At 39.9% G+C, this 18,428-nt stretch overlaps 1 protein-coding gene across 1 annotated transcript; it reads right to left on the minus strand.

Moving 5' to 3' along the window:
* Positions 1–364: 364 nt before the first annotated feature.
* Positions 365–15,966, minus strand: ttc14 (tetratricopeptide repeat domain 14). The gene is made up of 12 exons (XM_084355673.1): positions 15,348–15,966; positions 14,999–15,129; positions 10,816–11,015; positions 9,983–10,067; positions 9,168–9,297; positions 8,673–8,828; positions 8,091–8,162; positions 7,815–7,934; positions 6,162–6,284; positions 4,818–4,935; positions 2,187–2,290; positions 365–2,055 (listed from the first exon to the last, which is right to left on the minus strand). The coding sequence occupies exons 1-12, from the start codon at positions 15,479–15,481 to the stop codon at positions 1,032–1,034; spliced, it is 2,397 nt and encodes a 798-aa protein (XP_084211799.1). The 5' UTR covers positions 15,482–15,966; the 3' UTR covers positions 365–1,031.
* Between the last annotated feature and the right edge of the window lie 2,462 nt (positions 15,967–18,428).

The raw sequence follows: 18,428 nt of genomic DNA on the forward strand, positions 1-18,428 counted from the left end.
ATCATTTCTTGAATTTTAAATCTGTTCTAAATAATGCAGTGTTGACTAAGAAGTACGATCCAAGTCAATAATTGCATTCTTTTTTGATAAAATATCTTTTTCTCATGGGTCCGTGCTTTATGAGCCACATTGTCTTGCCTGAAAGAGGCAATGAAATGTTCATATTGCTGCCTTGACGGAATTAAGGACAAGGATGCTTCATTCCTGAAGCCTTCATTCCTCCTTAATTTAATTAGAGAAATATTTATACTCCTTTATCATTAGGTAGACGTTAACAAAACACCTTTGCCTTCAGACAGTAGAGCTGCGTCTAACTCAAAAAATTTAAAAACTCCACTTAATCAAGAGGACTTGATACAACATGCACTTTTGACATTTAAAAATGCTTTATTTACTCAACAGTCTGTTTTACAACAGGAGAAAACGTGTTGGAATCCAACTAACATCTGTGTTGTGTAAAGCTTGAAAAAGCACTGCAGTACTAACAGTCGGGTTGTTGCGGAAAAAGATTTAAGAAGCCACAGAAGGAATGCACAAAATGGCACAAGGTAGTCAACATAAGGCAGTTATCTTCTTTAACAGAAAACAGTCTCGACTTAAGACGGACACAAATCAAGACCTGGCAAAGCCTGTGGAAACTGAGTGCTGATGAATGTAATAACTTGTCAAAATGTACACAAAATGTCCTCATGTCCCAGTTACAATAATAACATGTTATCTAGTGTTGATTTCGTTTAAATGATACTTTCAACCCATTCACATGAACATTTTAATACCCAGCTAGTTGTTCACAGGCCTTAAATCTACCAGAAAGAACAAGACATTTCAAAGTAAAACAACTCGAGGGTTTTCTCGAACACTGACGGCAACTCACAACAACTGGGGACAGTCAATCAACAACACTTGGCCATTGTTTCAGCAGGATTATCTTGATGTCCAGTCCAGAATAAATGACAACATAGTACAAACATCTGTTTCAAAGTCTTGTTTCACGAGTATCTGGCTCATTCTGGACTTTTGGTTTCAAGTTATTATTTTGGCTTGACTTTTTTCTCCTTCTCAAACTGGGCGATCTGATTGAAAATATCCATCAGGTTAGAAGGGAGGTCTTTTTTAGGACCTCCTCCTGACAGTGATGTCAAACCACTCTGTTTGTGATTTCCAGCAACCTCTGACCTTCTACTGTTTCCTATCTCTGACCTGCTGCTCTCTTCCTCTACTTTCCCCTTACTGTCCTTCTCTCTCTGTGCCTCTTCTACCTCCCGTCCTCTGTTCTCATACCTACCACCATCAAACGAGTTCCTCTTAGAGGAGTCATGTCTCATCCTACTCTCCAAGTGTTTGGACGCAGAACCAGAGTTCCCAAAATATTCAGATTTGAAACTGGATTTCCGTGAATACTCAGACTCAGCCGACGAGCAAGACACTTTCCGCTTTCGGTTCTCGTCTAAGCTGCTTCTCCTCCTGGAAGCGCTGTCTCTACTATCTTTCCTGTTACCTTCCTTCCCTCTCTCACTGCTCCTATCCCTCTTTTCTTTACTCCTGCTTCTCCTCTCTGCTCTTTCTGGGCTTCTGTTCAGACTGTTTTTCCCTCTCCTTGTCCTGCCCTCCTCCCTGTCCCTCCTCTTCCTATCTTTGCGTGAGGAGTCGGACTCGTCATCGTCTGAAGCTGCAGACAAAGAATACAGCTGACTGATCCTCCTCTCTTCAGCATCCTTCTCCTCTGCCTCCTCCTCATCCCTCTCTCCAAACCCTGGGCCTCCCTTCTGGTTGAGAAAGGTGGCGGAGGTGTTGGGAGGAGCCGGATACCATTCCAGCTCGTCCTCCTCTTCCTCCTTCCTGTCTTTCTCGCTCTTACCCTCCTCACTCCTCCTACTCTCCCTCGAGGAGATCCTGCGATGGCGCTTACTTCCCCGCTCAGACCTCCTCTTCTTCTTTTTCTTCTTTTTGGACCTCCTGCGAGAGGAGGAAGACAATGAAGAGGAGGAGTTCCTCCTGGAGGAAGTGGAGGATGTCGAAGTAGAAGAGGATGATCTCTTCCGTTTTTTCTTCATCCTGTAGAAAAGACATTCGCTGAATTTTTTTCTCATCGAACAGGAGATGCTTTGAAGTTATGAGATGCCCTACATGCCTCTATATGCAGTGTATTTACCTGCCATACCTTTAAAAGATCAGAGCCAACTCACCTCTTCTCCTCTTTTAAAATCTTACGCAATTTCTCAGCGCTGGTCTGGCTGCTCGTAGCTTTCTCCTCCTTAGCCAGCGCTTCTTCTCGCAGGCGAATTGATTTCTTTACAGACGCCGGACGAGGCAAGGCAAGACATGACATTGGCAGGCAAGAGTGCACAGCAACATATTCAAACACATACACACCACGACCCCAAGACATGCAGCAGAGACCCCAAAAATGGTAATCGGCCATTCATTCATTTTTCAGTCATACGTGTTGGATTAAAAAGTATGGGGAGGAAAAGGGAAGTTAAAGTTTTGAGATGGACAGAAAAACGTCAAAATCACAAACCACAGATGAAGAAGAAACAAATGGAGTCATTTATTTACCACAGAAGAAGTGGTGTGATCCAAGAGCATGTTAGTTTGCATAGAAGCAGAGGGATGGACAGAGGCAGAGATGTGTAGAGAAAACAAACAGTATTTGTTCCCCATTGAGACAGAGAAGGTTTCAACGTTACCATATTCAGACCGGGGACACGGTGTGAGACAACAGTGTCCAGTGGAGGAGACGTCGTCAGTCAGTCGAATTTTTTTTTTTCGCCCCCGCAAGGCAGGTAACAAGACCATGGCAGTTGGAGGGTCAAAGGGCGGAGTCCCAGGGTCACAGACACACACATACACCAAAACACTTCATCAGTATTACAAACCACAGCGTCAGGAACATGAAAGCGCTAATGCAAACATTTTTATTCACAGTGTGAGAGGAAGTTCACAGAAACTTTCCTGTCAAAGTAGAGCAGCTGTAGTTGATTAGAGGTGCAACGATTAATCAATTAGTCAACAATAAATTAATCGCCAAAAACACAACACTGACTTTAGCATATAAATCCTTATATTAATATTAATACTAATACTTAATACTAATATTAAGCTTGCTAAGACACAAAGAGGTTTTAATTCTACCTGTTTAATTCCTAGACATTTTTTCCAATAACTGGTTGATGATCGAATCGAGGGTCGAAGGACAGAGGGTGTCGTCTCTGTAGAGATTGTAAAGCCCTCTGAGGCAAACTGTGATTTGTGAATTTGGGCTATACAAATAAAATTTGATTTGATTTGATTTGATTTGATCAGAGTGCCGAGTAACCAACGGAGAACTGGTTTTACATGCATGAATGAAATAAAACCTGTCCTCGGATCTTAACTGACCTCTGACATACTTGGCAGCCAGTACAGCTGCTTCAGAAGTTACACCCTCCCTGCTTGAATCAAACACTGAGTCTGTATAATATATGTTTGGTCAGGTTTCACAGGCCTTCATGTGAGAGGCGCTGCTTCACTTTAATGCCACAAATAAAACACTGAAGAAAGTGAGTCTGCTTTGTTTGATTGTACGCCTCACACTTGTCTCTATATTTGACATTTTAATCTGCTAAAACTGATTTTTTTTTGGCCATTAGGGGCAGCAGGCAAGCTGTGAACACAAACTGAAATGTCAGTATGTGTTGCTAGTAAACAGCTGCCTATCTACACATCCAGTAGATACAGAGCAATATTAGCATACATTTGGAGTTGTCTTTCAAGTCCAATATGCACTCTCCTTAGAACTTTGTTCCTCGTCTCCATGAACTCCTGAGGGAAATATCTGCCTCTTTAGCTGCTCGTTGGTTTACTGTGTTCACAACCTAGTCATGAACTATGTCATTTGGTGCTGGGCTGAATACTGCTGCTGGCTTTAGCTGAAACCAACACTAATGAGACTGAGGACTGGAAAAATGAGCTGGCAGATGCTCAAATGCTCCGTAGAGCTGAGGGGAACTGCAGAGCTCGGGACAATTCTCTATCAGTGACCCCTTCAACATGGGTAGTCATGTGATCCATTGTTAATATAAAAATATTGATAATTGGCACTTTTTGTTTATGTCACAAAGATGAAAAAAAATAATAATAATTTTTACACCTATTTCGAAAACCAGGGGAGATCTCCGCTGTCTTGATGACAAATTAATCAGACACACTCTCCACCATAGTCTGTTGTCTTAATAAATGGCTGCTCGATATCTGAGTCTGATGCACAGGCCTATGCATGTCACCTTTTATTTCTACTAGTCCTGGGTTACATGTGTGTGATTAGTCTGTTTACTTTAGCCTTGTTTCACACTGACATCTTTTAGCCCTGCATTTAGTCAATTTTCATGGCATAAACCCGCAAACTCAGGGCTAACTCTGCACTGGAGCAGGGATCAGCAAGCTCTAGGGCTAGGCTAAAGTCTGGGTGAGCCCACTTTGGAATGGGCCAGTGTGCACGCTTTCAGGACACCTTTGGCCTTAAACTGTGCAGTCTGAAAAACCCTTGAATGATATTTATTCATTTGCTTTGTCTTACCGGATTTGTTTTTCTGTCAACACATTCCAATTTAGGCTTAAGGGCATTAAGGGCACTTGTATGAGTCTATTCATTGTTATTAAGAAAAACATCCTGCATAGCATACCTTTAGCTTTGATATGCTTGTTGTTGTTGCCTGCCAACTTTCCAGATCCCCTGGTGTGTGTGTGTGTGTGTGTGTGTGTGTGTGTGTGTGTGTGTGTGTGTGTGTGTGTGTGTGTGTGTGTGTGTGTGTGTGTGTGTGTTGTGGCCCGCTCACCTGTATAGTGTCTGTGATCTTGCGCAGGGCCTCCTGTGCCTCAGGGTTCAAATCATCGAGAGACAGAGCTCTCCGGTACAATCCCTCTGCTGTTACTAGTTTCTCCTGTTCTTCAAGCCTAGAGGCACACATAAACAGATAACAAGAACAAACAATATCTGTTGATGTTCTGTTCCAAAACAGCATTTCTGTCATTGTCTCGTGAAGTATCACTGCTGACTGAGGTTAGGAATGTGCAAACCTGTTCTGGTTTAACTACATATCATTACGAGAGGTTACAAAGTCAAGGTACTGACTCATGTTTTAAAAATCATTTTCAGCAGCAGAGGTGTTAACTGCTTGTGATGCCTCTTCTGCCCACATAGGCCGAGCAGCATAATAATGATTACCTTTTGGATAGATACCCATTTATAGACACAAAAGCTTCAGGCACAGGTCATTGTTTCAGGCTGCAAACAAAACTGTGCACTTGAGCTTGACGTAAAAGAAGCATTTAGTTGTTGGAGTTATTCTCATCAGCATGAGGGTGAACTATTCCTTTAAGTCTAGATGATTGACTGCCTGGCTGCTCGACTTATTTTTTGGAATTTGCGGAATAATGCTCCCAGCCGTGCCACAAAGCAAGGTGATCCATGAGGTGAACCCATTGACTGTATATAAAGATGGACAACATGACAGCTCCCAAACCCGAAACCAAAAGATCAAAATCGCCCCTGTTGGCTGGCTGCAAAACTAAAATCTTGTTATACAAATCAAATTTTTGCCATTTTAGGTCGTAGGACGTCCATACTGTGGCTCTGACAGCCAATTACTACAGCGCAGATTCTGGCTCCAAATGACATCAATGGCACAAAATGGTAGCGCTCTTATCCAGGATATTTAAATTTCGTTTTTGCACAGTGGGAAGAAGAGTAGACGTGTCTTTATATATGTCAATGGTGTTACCACAGAACATTTCTGTCAAAGACTCAAGAAACATTACCTGCTGCAGGGACATAGAAAAACATATTGCCAGTGTCATGATAGCTTATATATGTACATTTAAGTATTTAGAAATAAAGTCACTTGCTGTCATCTGTTTAAAGATAAACTATTACATTTCCAGTGTTTTTGCAATACACTATATCCCCCAACCACCACCTTTGCTAACAATCAAGCATATCTCTCACTTCTCACTTAAGTCTTTCTAAACTAGTATGTAAACTTGACAGATACCCTGCAAAGACATTGCTACATCAGTGCATTAATACTGCTGTATTTTTATCATTTTCCTTTTATTAGCATTACTGAATTGAAAGATCATACACCTCTGGACAATAATAAAGCCAAGGCAGCGCTGCTTACTGTTTTCCTCTCTCCACCAGTGTCTGGCAGAGGTACTTCTTAGCGTTGCGGTGATCTGGACAGCTCTCGAGGGCCGATTCAAAGTCTACGATAGCCTTCATGATGCTGCCTTTGTTAGCATACCTGTGAATAAACAATGGAGGAGGAACATAGAGTAATGATTAATGCACACAGAAGGACTATATAGTATAGTGTGTGTGTGTGTGTATATATATATATATAGATAGATATATATATATACATATATATACATACATATACATACACACACACATATGGTTATATTGTCACAACAGTATTCTTTATTAGGTTTAAATGCGCAGATGGCAGAGTTTTCTCTGTGTTGTGAAAAACTTAGGAGCATGTATTAAGCTCGGGGTGTTGGGGAACCTCCTTGAAGAAAATTTAATGTATTTAATCTAGGAATGCAAATTTGAAGCAACTTCTTAAAATCAATAGTGGGCTGCCTTAATCAATTATCAGTTAATCCTTAATTTACTCGAGGATTTTATTTTTATATATTTGATTAGCAAGTATTTGTAATTTGTAACAAGATACTTTTTGATGTATTTGCGCCCGCCTCTGATGGCTGTCTGATACATTTTTAATCAGTTAAATTCTTAACAGACATTAATCGATAATCATTTAAATCCCTAATTTCAACAAAAGCATATGCAATGTCCCCTATAATTACCATATCTGTGTGCAAAAAGTTGGAAAAGCTACAGCTGATAATAAATAAATATGACTCAAAAAGCTTAAAGACAAAACATGCTGAAGAAGTCCACTGGGGACCAACTACAACCATTAACGTAATTTAGTTTATTTTGATGCTATCCACCGAGGCTCAACGTTAGCACCAGTCATAGGCCAAATGATGGTAGAATTGCTTCACTGACCAGCCAAAAAACGATGTCAATCTACTGAGCGGCTGCTAAATGTGAACATTCACCAACAATTTGGACAGTGGACAAAAAGTTAATTTCATATCCTGCTCGCTACATTGATCTTCATTCAGCTCAAGCAGTGGCCACAACAGCCTTGGTGCAGCACCCACACCTTATAGTGGTTGGGAAAACCCTGATAATGATATGTGTCTGTGTAATTACACAGAAGATGCACCCAGCCAAGGACAGCTTTTCTTAGTAGCATGGACCATAGAATTATGACAGGAATAGGTGAAGAACCTAAATATTGTTCCTCATACTTTCTTCCAAATTAATTGATGCATACTTGTTCTCTAAGACATCCTCTTTTTCTCTCGTGTTGTGTTCTTCTTGCAAAGAAAACATCCACACCAGTGACGACATGTGTGGCTCATGTCTACATTGGTGGCTCTACACAGGTGCAGTAGTTCGGCGTTATGAGCGCGACAACAGTGTTTGTTGTTCTTCTTCTGTTTTTATTATTGGCTGTTCACAAAACAACTTTAAAAAGGTGCATACCACCACCTACTTTGTGTAGAAGCTGCACTTGTCAAGTCAACAAAAGCAATTTGGCTTTGATTATCGGCTACATTCACCAGCTAGAACTTCTTTATCTGCCAATTACCAATGAAATTTTCCATTATGGGGCCGATAATTTATCTGTTCGATATATATCATGCATCCCTAATCATTAATCCTTAGGTAGTTTGTAAAAGAATCAACTCACAAAGCTCCTCGTGCCACCAGCGCTTCTACATTACTAGTGTCGATATCCAACGCTTTGTTGTATTCATTCATGGCTTCCACATGACGACCATGTTTGAAGTGGTCCACACCTGCACGGACACTGAAAGACAGACAAATAATATGCAAAAAAACTATAAAAAGGTTAAGTTGTTCAATTTGTGCTGTGGTAACTATGAGAGACAATTTAATGAAACACAATGAAGGCGCTACACCATCTACGTATTTCCTGTGGTCAAAGTCAAAAGTTTAGCTTTACCACTTCAAGGCCCATGATGCAGATTGCTTCTTCCTGATTACAGAGGCAAAATCCTCCTCTTGGAAAAGTTTGCTGAGGAGAAAAGAAGCACAGGGAAGAACTCTAGTGACCGTCAAATCATACTTCTCTCAGCATTGAAGGCTTCCATTTCATTCTCTATACACTTCACTCACTATTTTGACAGGAATATTATTTTATTGACAGTTCAGGTCTGTTTCCACTGAGATTTTATTCAGTTTATAGTGATGTAAATATTACTGTTGCTGCTCAAGAGATAATATAGCTACATAATTCTATTCCTGTTCTGAATTTATTCTTTTTTTAAAAAAGCAATGATTTTGTAATGAAAAAGAACCGATAAGAATATGGATAAAGACCCAAAAAGAAGTATCAGTAAGAGTAGTAGTATCGATAAAATCCTAACGATACCCATCACTATTAATGACATAACTGCGACTTTGCTTAGGATTGTCATTTTCAAACAAAATGTTGACTGGCTGAAATCATCATAAAAATGAGCAGCCTGTTGCTGAAAATACAATCCTCAAACTCCAACAAACTATAGTGTGTTGACATGTTTACCTTTGTAGTCCTCTCATCATTGATGGCGGGTGGGTGTCAGTTACCCCCACCTTCTCCAGTAGGTAGTCGACCACAGAGGGGTTGTGGTAACCATGGCAACTCATCAGTATACGCTCGTACGTCTGATTGGAGTCTGCAGCTGCACGAACACTACGACTAAGAGGAGAGGAGTCAGAGTCTCACGCTAGGACTGAGCACTAACTTGATCTACAAGAAAAACACTTAACAGACATGATTCCAGTTAGAGCTTTTCATGCTTGAAGGGTGTATTCATCTTCTCTGGTGGTCATAAAGTGATTAAGAGGCTAGCAAAGAAAATGTTTACATGAGCATTAATTGAGAATGCAGCTTGTCTGTATTAAATATTGAACAGCAGCTAGAATCATCTCAAGAAGAACATGGCAGGATGAAATGGTTGCTACCATCAACAGACAAGTTTCAAAGCGTTTTAAGCTAAATTTTGTCGTTTTTTCATGTGTCATGGCGTGTAGTTACCTGTAGTGTGTTGGCAGCTCCTCCCGCGCAATGACACCCAGTTTGATGTGCTCCAAGCTGGGAGAAAGAGAGGCCTGGTGGAGGGAAACTGTGATTTTCTCCTGGTAGCGGTCAATATCTTTCACTGCAGCTACAGAAAAAAAAAAGCACAGAATTTAGGAGAAGATTCGACAAATGTTTCTGTAAAACAAGAGGAGTGACAAAAACAGCAAAAACTCCTTGAAGAAATAGTTATGTTCTACAGACATTTAGGTGGGTTTAACTTATGAATGATTTTCTAGTGGCCGATCTGAGTGGCACCCTTCAATGAAAGAAAATCATTTGACAAACTATTCTGATAAACTATTATTCATTGAACTAATTTTCAAGCAACAATGTCTGGTTCCTGCTTCTCATACGTGAAGATTGTCTGTTTTTTTCTGTTTCATGTCGTTGGGTACTGTAGTGTTGTTTGGACATAACAAAACATTTAATAACATCACTTTAAATTCTTAAAATGTGATGTATATTTTTCACAGTTTTGATATTCTATGAGCCAAACAATTAATTGAGAAAATAATTAGAAGATTAAAGGGACATTATTATTTTTGCAGCCCAAATATACTGCATCACAACATGCACAGCATGCAATCATGTGGAAAACCAGGCCACATGATAGAGATATCATTCACTTTCATTCACATGATGCAAAATACAATCCACGCTCTATAAGTCAAAATCAACTTGTTGTGGATGAAAGGCTAAAGTCTAAGAAGCTGCAAAAGAAAGTCTTCACACAGCTGGATGTTTCAGACAAAGCCAGCTCAGACACTAACCTCTGATGAAGTCCCCAATCTGGTAGTAGGACAGAGGATCATCATGGTTGCCAGTGGAGGGGATTTCTCTGATGTGACATAGAGCCTACAGGTAAAAAAGGAAAGAAAAATAATAAAGATAAAACACATTTTTGGGCGGGATATTTAAGCCTTTATTAAACAATCATAGTGTAGCATCAGAAAAGATTTGAAAAGAGAAAGGAAGATGTCATGTTTTGGATTAGTTTGTAAAAGGAAACAAATTGAGAACATACAGTAGAATTTGCCTTAAATGTTAGTTAAACTGTTTTGTGGGCGAACTGGAATGTCTTTCCCATTAATCCAGAGTGTGAGCCAGAATTTCTTAGTTGTCATGCATCTTTGAAAATATGAAGATGGATGGTGGGATTGCCCCAATTTAGATATGCCTCCAGATGTTCTCTGTCATTCTACCAGGTGTGTGGTCAGATGGGAATCAAACACAATGGAAGTTACAAAGGTGACTATAGTTCTGTGAATTCCTGGAAGGTTGCCTGTGCCACTTGTCCCTCTGAAACTTGAGGGCAGAAGATTCCCAAAGGTTAAATGGTGACAGCATAGTATTTATAGCTGGGACGCACAAATTGCTGACCGGTCAAGCATGTGACTTTGCTTACTTAAGATCACAATTTGTGCACGAAAAAAGACATTATTTACTCAGGAATTCCACAGAACCATACAACTGGTACTTCCTGTGTTGCTGACCAACTGATAATCCTTCAAGTCGTTTGTATCTACAATTGATCTTGATTTGTTAAAATGTTTATGACATGACGTGTACAAGTGTACACAACTGATTTAGCTTGCGGACCTACCGACAACTCTAGGTCTTCTATGTCTCTCTTCAGTCCTCCTGCCGTGCTAAGCAGCGTGAGAAAGAAGCCATATTCTCTAATGTTGTTGATCCTCCCCACCACAATGTCTCCTCTTTCCAAGTCCCTGTACAGCATGGTCCTTCTTTCATCGTAAGACACCTCCATGAATAACTCCAACGGTGGCATGATGGCATAGGGCTCTGGGAAAGAAAAAGCAGAAAGCTGCATCACAAATGTCACATAGAAAGATGCATTTCTTAAAATAAACAGGCTCTGCTTATCCTGAGAGTATATTCACATTTAGATGCTTAAATTTAAAAAGGCATTTTTTTCCTGTTTGCAGGCTTTTTCCTGCCACCTCCAGCTCTTGACAAAACGGAAAGGTGTCCTCGCAGAAAACAATTTTTACAGTGTTGCACTTTGTGGCTTTCTGTCATTTGTAACTGCAATTGCAGCACTATGCTGATGTAGTGCGCATGGCGTGAGGCTAAACCTTAATCTGAGTCCATTGTAAAAGCAGGATTAAAGCAATGCAGAATATAAATATAATAATCATTGGATTATTATATCATAAAACGATAATATATTATATAAAAAATATTTTAAAAATACAAGTCATATTGATGTAACTGCAGAATATACCAGTGAATATATAAAAATAATAACAATAAAAAAGAAAATGAACAATCAGCCCAGCGGACGTGTTCGGTGACAGACGGTGATCATCAATGTCAGTGGCAAATCACCTTGCATTATGGCAGCGACAAACATGGTCAGTAAAAAAGGTACCACTTCCCCCATTTGCCAATGCTTTTGACGTGGTGTGCAGGATTTGTACTAATGCAGTTAGAGATGCACCGATCCGATATTGGGATCGGATATCGGCTCCGATATTGACTAATTAGCTGGATCGGATATCTGATGAATGAGGCCGATCCAGCATGCCGATCCAGTCATTTCATTTTTATTGATATTGTTACAGCGATCTAGTCACGTCGGTTACGTCGTCACGCAGAGCACGCACAGCAGCTAGTGATAAGCAAACACAGAGCAACATGGCGCAAGCGCCGGACCGAGCTAAGTCTGCTATTTGGAAACATTTCAAACTTGATACGCCAACAAGTCCGACTGCAACATGCAATATCTGCAACGCGAAAGTTGCGAGGGGTGGTGATAAAGTTAGTAAGTTTAACACCACAAACTTAAATAGGCACCTCCAAAAGCACCATGCTAAAGAGCACGCAGAGCTCCGAGCGAAGCCAGCAGAGAGTACAACGACGCAGCTAACTTTGGCGGATGCACTGCAAAGACGGGAGAAACTGCCAGCCGGCAGCGTGAAAGCAACCAACATAACAGAGAAGGTTATGGAGTTTATTGTTTTGGATTCGCAGCCCCTCTCTGTTGTTGATAACGAAGGATTCCGCCGCCTACTTGAACATCTTGAGCCAAGGTACAGTTTACCATCTCGAAAATATTTTTCTGAGACCGCTCTGCCTGAACTGTACAAGAAAGTGTGCAAACACATATCAGAAGAACTAAAGGATCGGTTTCCTAACCTTACTGCCACTGCCAGAAAGTTCCTCTGTGCCCCTTGCACAAGTGTAGAAAGCGAGAGACTGTTCAGCACAGCCTCCAACATTGTGGACGAAAAGAGGAACAGACTGACACCAGAGAGAGCAGAAATGCTTATTTTCATGAGGAAAAACCTGCCATTGCTCCTGAAGTGAGTACTGTATTTTGAGCAGGTCAGGTCAGGTGTGAGCACAAAATGCTTACATTTTATTTAAGTTAGTTACCTGTTTTTGATTTTGATTTTCTAAATGTTTTGGAAGTGTTAGGCTACCTCTGTTTATTTTGTTGTTAAGTTAATTAAGCCACTTCTGTTTGTTGGGTTCAGCTGCTATATTTTATATTAGATTAGATTTTGAATATCTGTTTGCACTAAATGTTTACATGTTACTTCTGTTTATTTTGTATTTTTGATTGAACAAGTTAATTAAGCCACTTGTTAGCTGCTATATTTTATATTAGATTAGATTTTGAATATCTGTTTGCACTAAATGTTTACATGTTACTTCTGTTTATTTTGTATTTTTGAATTTTGAAGTTAATTAAGCCATTGTTTGTTGGGTTTCAGGCAGCTGCTATATTTTATATTACATTTTAAAATATCTGTTTGCAGTGCACTTTAAATGGAAGTGTTATTTATTTCTTTTTGCTGCTAATGTACACTGTTATTGTTGTTATTTGTTAATAAATAATAAGTTGATTTATATCTGTGTTAATTTGTTACCTTTTTTAACAAGGCTAAATGTTTATGCCAAGCCTGATGCCTTCACTCACATGGCAAGGTATACAGTTCATTCATTCAACAGTAGTATCGGATCGGTATCGGGTATCGGCCGATAACTCAGCCCAGGTATCGGTATCGGGATTGGATCGGAAAAAACTGGATCGGTGCATCTCTAAATGCAGTTGGCGCAAAAGATGGACGGACCACGAATCTTCACAACCATTTGCATGTACACCATCCAGTCACTTATGCAACACTGCCATCACATGCAACTGGCCCTAGCAAAACAACTAGCTACCAACAGCCAACCATAACTGGGGCTTTTTCAAAAAGTACAAGTGTGACAGTGAAAAATGGAAGCAGTGTACAGATGCTGTAACTCGCTACCTAGCAAAAGAAATTGTTTCTTTTAATAAAAGGTAGAGAAGAGTGCATTTAAGACCATGCTGCAGACATTTGACAAGCAGTATGACCTGCCAGGTCGTAATCTCTTCTCTAAAGACGGCAGTCCCAAAGTTGTACAACGACATCAGAACTAACATTTTCTGCAGTGCTGGATGATGTGGAACATTTGGCCATGACAACTGACATGTAGTACCGCTGTAACATGATGCCTTGCATGTCATTGAAAGCACATTATGTCAGCAAACAGTGGACACTTGAATCAAAATGCTTACAAACAAGCTTCATGCCAGAAAACCATACAGCTGACAACCTAGAAGAGGCGCTGTTGGGGACCATACATGACTGGAAAGTAAAAGAAAGAAAAACCTCCTGGGAAGTCAACACTGCTTTTCCCCCACAGCTGGTTAAGAAGATGTGAGCTGCGCAAAACACAAGATGAACTGAAATTCCTTCAACATTCCTTGATCACGGCAATTAAAAAAGTGTGTGCCAGCTGATACCTAGCTTATTGCAATAATTGGCAATAAATTTCCAAAATGTTAAACCATAGTAAACGTGCATATTGAAGCTACTGAAATGACACAATAGCCTATTACACCAGTGTAAGCGTGCAAGCAGACACACAAACACACACAAATAACTTGCATAACTAAGCTTACTGTATATGTTAAAGTGATTCAGTTGGGCTGAATATGTTTTCCCTGACAGGAAAGGACTGTGCAACACGATGGGGCTGAGGGAATCCTGGAGCAGGTGCAAGCCATCAAACAGGTATTTGCTCAGGACAAAAGCCACTGCCCACTCCCGCAGCTTACATGGCAGGACCTAAGTGTTCTGGAAGCAGTTAACAGAGGGTTGAAGCCAGTAGCGGAGTTCACAGATATGCTCTCAAGAGAAAACTATGCTATTCTTTCCTCACGTCTGCCCATGTTAGCCCACCTGGAAAATGGGCTGGAGGAATCAGAGGAGGATGCCAAACTCGCAGCCGACCTGAAGGCAGATATGGCAATGATGCTGACCAGAGGATGATGCGCAAAGCACTGCTTGACCCAACATACCGAGAGGACCACATGAAGCCACCCAAACTAAGTGCCACAAAAACAGAACTGGTAGCAGAGGTGGCGGAAGCAGTAGCAACACTTGCAAGTCCGACACCTGGTTCTGTACAAGTGACAGAAAAAAAAGAAAAAGAAAAAAAAAAGAAAAACCTTGTGTTTTTCAGTCGCCTATTTTACACCCATCTGACATCCAACATGACTGCAGATGGGCTCTCAGTAATGCCAAAATGCAGATGACCTACTCTTAATATCCTGTGCCTGACTGTGTAGCGGCTTAAACTAGTTAGACCAGCTGCCAGTACAAAGACAAAGGGATTTAACTGTTTTGCTATTGTTCAAGTGTTGTAATGTGCACAAAGATCTTTATAAAAACACATTTAACAGCTTAGCATGGACAGAGCCTGGAACATGTAGTGAAAACACCCACCTGCAGCCTCCTCCTCTTCCTCATGCTCCCCTTCCTGATGAGTGGCAGTCTTCCATGCTGGACAGAACAAGATGTCAGCCTTCCTCGCAATGAATTGCTCCACAAGGGGATTGTCCTTCCCCTCACCCCTTCTGCACAAACAAACAACACATGTTCCGCAGAGACTTGTTGAGTTATCTTGTGTCACACTAATTGTGGCGTAATGCAGAGTGAGACAGCTGCATAGGAAGATACAAAAAATAAAGAGTCAAGGCAAATTATTATTATCGACACAGTCGTGACAAAGGGGGCATACAGGACTTCTGTGAAAGCTGCATGTGGAGCTAGAAGTGAAAACTTGCCAACATACCTTTCATAAGTGGCCTTGCACAGGTCAGACACCACAGCTTGGAAGTCAGGGTTTTCTGTTTGCTCACATTTGAGTTTGTTGAACAGTGGCTCTCCATGGTATGCCAAACACTGCCTCAACAATTCTCTGTCCATTCTGCTTTTACAGGACTGCGTTCACATTGTTGTACGACTCAAAAATGCCGTAATCGTTTACTGCCGGTTGGCTAATGGTTAATAAAACTTAGCCGTTAGCAAAATTTAGCAAATGTGCTATTTGTCTTGCGGTAGACTTTTTTTTATTTTAAATTACAGGACAAACCAATCTATCAGATTAACGTGCAAACTCGCGAAGTGTTTAAATATTGAGGGAAAGGTCGGGGAGATACAGTCTAATGGACATAACTTCAACATCCACGGTGCTCTGCGTCGTTTAGCTAGCTAGCAAAACAAACGCTGGTCAGTCATGCTAACACTGGCACGTTGAAATTACGAATCATCTGATTTTTGTAAAAACTCACAACATTCCGATAGTTTTACGTATCCGAAGTTCCTTCATGTCCTACGACACAAAACACAACTGCTGTTTTATTTGCACAAAGTTCAGCTAATTTAGAAAACTCATCTAGTTAGCTGCCTCACACCGTGCATGACCAATACACATGGACGAGTGCGCATGCGCATACTGTGTTACACTGAAACTGTCGGGAGAAACAGGTTTCATCTTGGAACTACTAGTGGACTTTGATTTCATTAATTGATTGTCCACCTATATGTCTCCGAATCAAATATGATAATTTGCGTCTATAAAAATATTGTATTTTTAATGATTAATGAAGCTAAACTGTTTTGTTTTATGGACAACGACTCTAGCTCAACCTTTTGGGCCTGTGACCATTTGAAACAATAGAAGGTTAACACACCCCCTTTAAAGGTTACACATTTCTATGAATAGTAGGCATGAAGTAAGCCCATGTAAGCACTTCAAGAAAGCAAAGATTGATTTTTATTATTCGTTGTTTTTGTTTTTTGCCATCCATCTCCATATTGAATATATATATATATATATATATATTAGAGATGAATAGGTAAAAAAGAAAAAAAAGTCAGTATTTTACAAGAAAAAAGGAAGGTAAGGGCAATATTATTGAAAAATTAATTAATTCTCCCAAGAATAAAATGAGTATAGATAGCTTATTTCATTTTGGTGTTCTTGGGCATGCTGCTGAAGCAGTTAGAGTGAATTATTTAAAATTCAAACAGAAAAAAAAAAGATTAGCTAATGAATATTGGTATGATGTAACCCTACAAACATATTGACTATCAGTGCCATTTTAAACATTTATGACAAGACAAGTGAAATGACAAAGCATAACAATGAAGTGGAAAATGCACAGTTCAACATTGAAAAGGGAGAATGTGATCATGTAGAAAACAAGCACCACAACTACACATCCAACAACTATCACAATGTTGTTTTATGATTGAGTTTGAAGTGTTCTATATTTTGTAAATATGTGTGTCCATGACTTACCTGGTTTTTCAGGTTGTATGAAAGTGGCCTCTGTTGCCAATACCTTGTCACTCCCTCTATGAGGAGGGAGTCATTTACATAATAAATACCATCTGCAATCACATCCATGCTTGTCTGTACCTAGAGCGGTGAGAAGTAACACCAGTTATCATGGAAAGAAAAGCCCTCTGTTGGATATTGTTGCTTGGATATTTACATTCAATCTCTGCACAAGGTAACAAGTGATTACAATTTTTTTATAAGTCATATTTTTATGGTGTTGTTTGTTTTGTACTTTCTAATATTCCTTACCAGGACTACAGACTTAAAATTACATCTGTATGTTACTTGTGACATTCGACAAAATAATGCTCTCTATGATTGCATGCTTTTGATCTCTGGTTGATCTCATGTCAGCCATGTAAATCACTGCAAGCGAGAAAAAGTAAATATCATCAAGAAAATGTGTCTATCTGTTGTAATACATTTACATACAAAATTCTAAACAAACAAACCTAATCGTGTTTGAATGATCCAAATTTATTTATAAAAAGATGTCATTTAAACAAGTTAAAAGAGATACGTTTTTGCTTTTGTAAATTTCCAAGATGGCATATATGGCCAGAATGGTCCTCTGCCAAGGACATTGGATAATCATCAATAGACATAAAGCCCAGCTGGCAGGGATTCAGGTGCCACCGTTTCACCTTGGAAAGGTTAGTTAAAAAAATAATTTAAAAAAAACCAGGAAGTTAATATTTGGACTTGGTATAATACTTGATAGACGTGAGAAAAATTTAATATTGCAATACATGGTATCTGATTGAAGTTAATATCACAAACCCATAACCACAAATTGAAGGTGCATATAAACGAGCAAATCAAGAGTCACAAGTAAGGCATTAGTTTCATGTGAAAATGTAAAGGTCCCACTTGTAAGAAAAGTTGATTTTAGAGTCTGAATACCAACTATTCAAATGATGACGCTCCGGGAATCCCAACTCATCAATAACTGACGCTGAGGGATTGTAGGAAGAGCCTGCCACCATCTCAAATCATAATTTATTGACGAATTGGGAACAAAATCGACTATTTAAAAAAAGTCTGGACTATGGCTGTCGAAATATTCAGTGACAGTTGCACAAACTGATACTCTAACAGGATATAAATCCTTTTATTTCCACTCCTCACTATAAGTTGTCATATCAGATGAATGTGACAACAGACAGAACAATACTGCCGTGATTAATTTGACAGTTTAAATGAGATTCTGTAATGTTACTGTAATAACTAAAATATACACAACTGCAGCTCAAAGCACCACAACTGCAGCTCCAACAACAACAACAATTGCTGCTCCTACCACAACAACTACCGCAGCTCCCACCACAACAACTACTGCAGCTCCAACCACAACGACTACTGCACCTCCAACTACCAAAACTACTGCAGCTCCAACCACAACAACTACTGCAACTCCAACTACCACAACTACTGCAGCTCCTACCACAGCAACTACTGAAGCTCTGACTACCACAGCTCCAACTACCACATCTACTGCAGCTTCGACCACAACAACTACTTCAACTC

This window comes from Pagrus pagrus, assembly GCF_965226575.1.
Source record: "Pagrus pagrus genome assembly, chromosome: 6".
NCBI lineage: Eukaryota > Metazoa > Chordata > Actinopteri > Spariformes > Sparidae > Pagrus > Pagrus pagrus.